This window comes from Planococcus citri, chromosome 2, assembly GCF_950023065.1.
Source record: "Planococcus citri chromosome 2, ihPlaCitr1.1, whole genome shotgun sequence".
Lineage (NCBI taxonomy): Eukaryota > Metazoa > Arthropoda > Insecta > Hemiptera > Pseudococcidae > Planococcus > Planococcus citri.
The window spans coordinates 18,665,000-18,670,786 of NC_088678.1; the positions used below are offsets into that span (position 1 = coordinate 18,665,000).

Genomic DNA, 5,787 nt, shown 5'->3' on the forward strand with positions numbered 1-5,787 from the left:
CTTATGCTTACCTATATCGTAAGAGATGGTCATTAGTCGATTTCGTCTATGATGATAGTGATTTTGTTTCTCTAACGGGTATAAAGCCATTTCACGATCTTTGTTAAAAGGTACATACGAAAATGTCTGGATCTTCAAAAAGTTCGGGTTCGGTTGGGTATAGTTGTTTTTCTCCAAGAATTTCTACAGTGTCTGGTTGAAAGACTCTTTCGGATGCAATGAAAATTTGCTTAACGAGAATCTCAGCACATAGTAGTTCTCCTCGTGTTTTTCTATTAGTTCGGATTTTATACTTGCCGTGTACTTTTCACGCACCTTTTCTTTTTTTTTTCTTCACTGATTTTGTACGAAAATAAAAAATCCAATCATATGCCAGAAAATTGAAGATTGAAATTGAGTGAGTGAATAAAAAATTCTCCAATTGGCTGTGTCACAACAACTAGATGGCGCTGAAATGGAAAGTTGAAAACTGGATAGTTTCGAGGATTTTGGAAAATTTAATATTCTTCGTGATTTATGAGGAATTTAATTTTCTATTTTTTTTTACAAAAAAAAAATGGATTTCGATCATTTTTGAGGTTATAAAGCTCAATTTTTTTTCTTTAATTTTCAACCATTTTCAGTAATTTGCAACATTGCATTAAAATTACTTTGAAACTTAATTATAGGTACCTACTTACGTATAAACTCTGATTTTTTCAAATCAAATTTTCAGAATTTTTTCCTCTTTCTAATGTTATGTACAAAAACCATATTTCAACGAAAAATACATGAAAAGTATGGTTTTTATATCGTTGGAAAAAATAAATAACTCTGAAAATTTTGGACTCACAAAAAATTACAGTTTCGAAGCAATTTCAATCCAAAGTTGGGAAACACTGAAAATGGCTTGAAATGAAAGAAAAGAAAGAAGCGTTTATGACCTCAAAACTGATCAAGATTTAATTTTTTTTTTAATACCAAAAAATAGGAAATTCTCTATAAATCTTATAGAATATTAAAATTTTTAACTCTCTCACGTTTTCGAGTAAAAATTCAAAAACGACAATTTCCCTATATTACTGCATGAGAAAGTATCCAGTTTTCGGTGTTTTGTCGCCGCGCCACCAAATATCAGCCATATTGAATATCATTGTTAATAGGATATCAATTTCAGAAAAGTTATCTTCAAAAAAATGAATAGTGTCAAAAAAATTGAGTGATACCTGCTTGTCCCCTGTTCAAGCCCAACTGGTGCCGAAAAAATTTCGTTGTAAAAAAAAAGGTAAAAATTGATACTTCAGTCAATGGCCTTTTACCATGTCAACACTGTTCAAAGAAATGATTAGAAGGAAACAAAAAAAAAAAAATCCTCACTTCGACGCAGTTGTTCGCCAAGGGTCGGTTTTTTAATTGTTCAGATAAAGATTTAACCACCAAGAGTCCGATACTGGCATTAAAGTATGAGATGTTCACCTGTTTCACCCAAAAATGTAACATTTCCACGTTAAATAATTATAAAAACGACTTTATTAGGAAACATAATAAGGCACACATAGAGAAATATCAACAGAACATAGTGGAATATTATACAACGGAGTAGATCATTCGGAAAGATGCTATTTCAAGCCAGACCATCAGCTAACTACACCGATACAATGGCCGGAGCAGCAGCCACAACGGGCAGATCTTTTTGCACAACAGCATTGAAACCGTTCAACGAATCGGCATAATAGTTAACAGTTCTTCTGCTTCCGTCAGCTTCAATCAGGCTGTATCTTCCTTTGACTACATCACCTTCTCTGATCTCTTCTTGAGCTTTCGAGTCACCGGTCAAAGTGTCTTGGACATTATAAGCGTATTGGTATTGGGGGTAAGCATCAGCGTAGTCAATTTTGGCTGCAGCTACAGGAACTGGGGCAGCAACTGGAACTGGAATAGGGGCTGGAGCAAATGCTGGGGCGACCGGTGCTGTGAAAGGAGCTGGGACTGCTGCTCTAACCAAAGGAGCTGGAGCAACTGCAGCTACTGGAGATGCTGGAAGTGCTCGGACGAACGGAGCTGGGGCTGCTACAGCTCTAGCGAAAGGTGCTGCTGCGACTGGAGCTATTGTTTTTACCGGAAGTGCTGAAGGTAAAGCGTAAGGGTAAGCGAAAGGTGACGAGTATGGGTATGCTGAGTAGGCAGAGTAGGGTAACGGATGGAAACCAGCTTCTGAGGCTGCGATGGCGGCGAATACAGAGATGATCTGGAAGTATGGAAACATAAATTAATTTGAATTTTGTCCAAGTAGCCTTCATCCAATTACAATTACCAGGAGTATAGCTTATTTTCCAAAATTCAATTTTTAAAGAGTTTTCCCTGTTTTATCAAGAATTGTGAAAAAAGATAGGCTTTCTGCTAATATTTTTCAATATGATTTTTTTTTTTAGAATTCTCACCAATGGGCCTCGCTTTTCTGCTGAAAATTTCGGCATGATTTTGCTGAAATTGTCTAACAATAAATCTTGCTTACTTTCGAAAATAGCAAAATGCATTGTCGTTTGTCAAAATGGGCCAAAAATTTCCAAAAATTTTGTCAGTCTCCTTTTATCCCCAAAAGTTTTTTTTGCCAGAAATTTCCAAAAACTCTCGCTTTTTGCTAAAATTGAGTTTTTTTTCTCAAAAATATTCACTTTTCCGCCACAAACATTGCAAGAGTTTCAGTTTTAACATGACTATGATTTTTGAGCCGTAGGTTTTATCGAAATTAGCGTCACGCTGACTTTTGAAAACTTGGAAAAAAATTCAGTTCACTTTTTAGAATTATGCCAGACTTTTCAAATGGAAGAACATCGATCAACTTTTTGAGAGTCGGAACGTAATCTTTTGATTTGAAAAAAAAATATATTGTTGACTTTCCAACATTATACCAGAAAACTTGAAAGAAAACCGATCATGGGTGTGAGGTTGACTGTTGTAAAATTGGGAAAAATCTGTTGATTTTTAGTGACTTTTATTTGCTTAAATGATTTATTTCGTAATTTTATGTAACATGTTTTCAAGAATAATTCATGCAATTTTCGGCAAATGTTGCTAAAATTTTATCACTTTCTGGCAAGTTTAATTTATTTTCATGTTTTATTCGATTTTTTAAATAATAATTTGAAATTTTGGAGCGGTCATTTTAATAAAACTAGTACCTAGGTAGATTCTATTGTACCTAACTTATTTATGAAAAAGATCAAGAAATGAGAAATCAGCTTCAAGTTGATTATTTAAAAGTGAACTTAGCAACCAATGAAACCATCTACCAATAAGTGCGATGAAAGCAATTGCAAAAACTATCTTGCAATCAGCGAATAGCTCACAGCTTTTTTTTTAATTACACGATATTTCGGATTTTTGACATGTGAGGGGGGGGGGCAATGAATTTTAGGTACTCAAATTATACCCATTAAACTTTCAAAAACGACTTTCTGCTATTTCGTCATTTTTTAAAAAAATTTAAAATTCTAAATATTGAGTTAACTTGAGTAAAATCATATCCAGAATTTGAAATTTTCCTTGGAGAGGAAACTGTACGTCCATTTTTACCTATAAATTGCCAAAAAGGTCTGTTATTTGCTAAAATTGTCAAAACTCTTTATTTCTGCCAAAAATCTGAAGAAGTCTGGCGTTTGGTAAAATTTACAAATGAGTCTCTTTTTTTTGCCAAAAGTTGCTTGAAATTTTTGCTTTTTTGCTGAAAGTTCTAAGTGGCTCATTTTTTTGTAAAATTGTCCTTGAGTCTGTTTTTTTTTTGTTCCAGAAAATGCAAAAGAAGCCTGCCTTCTGCTAAACTTGTAAAAATTTCGCTTTTTGCAAACAGTGTTGTTCATTTTTTACTAAAAATTACTGAGAAGCCCACCTTTTTAATGGAACTCTCAACGTATCGTTTTCTACCATTGGAAAAAGTATTTTTATTTGTCAATATAGCAAAACGGTCTCATTCCATAAACGGCTAATAATTTGTCGCTTTTTTGCAAAAAATTCTATGTCTCACGTTTTTCTCAAAAGTTGCCCAAGGTTTGCTTTTTATCAAAAAATCGAACTTTTCTGCCTAAAAATGTTAGAAGTGAGTCGGTGTCAGTTTTTTAACAAAAATTTTAGTCTGAATTTTTGTGAAAATCTGCCTGAAATTTCCACGTTTTAACAACAATTTTTAATGAGCATTACTTTTTTGATAAAAATTATCTGAGTTTTGCTGTTTTGCTAAAAACTTCTGAAAATTCACGTCTTTTATTAAATAATGTTGTTTTCTGCTGAAAGTAGTTGAAATTCTCGCCTGTATTTCTTAATATCTTGTTTTTGCCTAAAATTGCCTAAATTTATTTTTTTTTGCAGAAAATTCAGATACATTTGATTTTTGCGAAAATTTTCTAGAAATCCTATTTTGTTCCCAAAAGTCCTTCCTAAAGTTGTCCAAGACTCGTTCTTTGTCAGAAACGTTTACTTTTTTCACGAAAATTGGTGATAAGTCTTTCGATTTGATAAAATTGTCTACATCCAGTAAGCGTCGCGTCGCCTTTGTCCAAAATAGCCAAAAAGTCTCGTTTTATGTCGATTGGAAATTGTCGTTTTTTTTGCAAAAAATTGCACGATACCTAGTCTAATTTTTTCCACAAAGTTGTCTCAGTCTGTTTTTTTTTTTTGCTGGAAATAACCAAACATGACTTGCCTTTTGCTGAAATAATCCAGTCACACTTTTTTTTTTGGCAAAAATTGCAACGACGTACCACTTTTTCGTTGGCGATTGCCAAAAATCTGACGTTGTGTTTAAATTATCGAAGTCTCGATCGAATTTGTTTGTGATTTTATGTTGACTTTGAATGTTTAACGTGCTCACATTTTCTAACTATTTTGGTTACTTTTTCAGGTACGAGTACTTTTTTAAAACAAATTTTTGCTCATGAAAAACTTCGCAAAAAAAAAATAAAATAAGAACACCACACGCAGATTTTTCAAATACGAGGAGATAAATAGGAAAGAAAAACGAACAATGACATTAGATTTTGATACAATTAAGACGAACCACGAACATCGCGAATACGATAAATAACACATAAATTCAAAACTCAACTTACCGTTCTGAAGATCATTTTGATGTGATGGAAAAAACTCCACGAAATGACTGATAACGAAAAAGAATAATCGAACACTGAGACCACGATGGAATAAGATTTCTCTTATAAGTATTCATCGTATTATCCCATTACTTACCTCTTGAAAAGAGTGTGTTAGGTACTCGTCGCCAAAACATTTGAAATTTACTTTACAATCATTAGATATGCGATAAGAATTAATTATAAGTTGAATGACTCAAACGTACACCAACGTCCGAAAAGTGATTAAACGCGAATTATTTCGTTTATTGTGGACGCGATTATGTGCACCAGAGAACGACATGTCCATGTGTTCAGCATTCCATCGAGCTGCTGATGCTTGGCTCGAGTTACGAACAATGTACAAATTAATATATTTAGAGTAAAATTATTGTATGCTGAACTTACGTAAAGGGTGATGTCTGAAGTTTGGGGATTCCCTAGATGATGGAGTACGTTTTTTGATGTTTTTGCAGACGAATAAGGTAGTGGAAAAGGAAACAGAAAGACAGCTTCAGATCCCCTCACTCCTCTTCGGATTCGAGTTTCAATGTAAGGCTTCACCGAATTTTTGGTCGATGATATTGATATGACACAATAAAAAATAAATAAAAATGAATAAATGAACAGGTAAAAAGTTGATAAAAACATGCGACATATTTTGATAATCGATCCGGGTCCATTC

At 33.5% G+C, this 5,787-nt stretch overlaps 1 protein-coding gene across 1 annotated transcript; it reads right to left on the reverse strand.

Moving 5' to 3' along the window:
* Window positions 1–1,491: 1,491 nt before the first annotated feature.
* Window positions 1,492–5,238, reverse strand: LOC135834880 (larval cuticle protein A3A-like). Its single transcript, XM_065348857.1, has 2 exons — window positions 5,085–5,238; window positions 1,492–2,227 (listed from the first exon to the last, which is right to left on the reverse strand). Exons 1-2 carry the CDS (start codon window positions 5,097–5,099, stop codon window positions 1,625–1,627), a joined length of 618 nt encoding a protein of 205 aa, XP_065204929.1. The 5' UTR covers window positions 5,100–5,238; the 3' UTR covers window positions 1,492–1,624.
* Window positions 5,239–5,787: the final 549 nt, after the last annotated feature.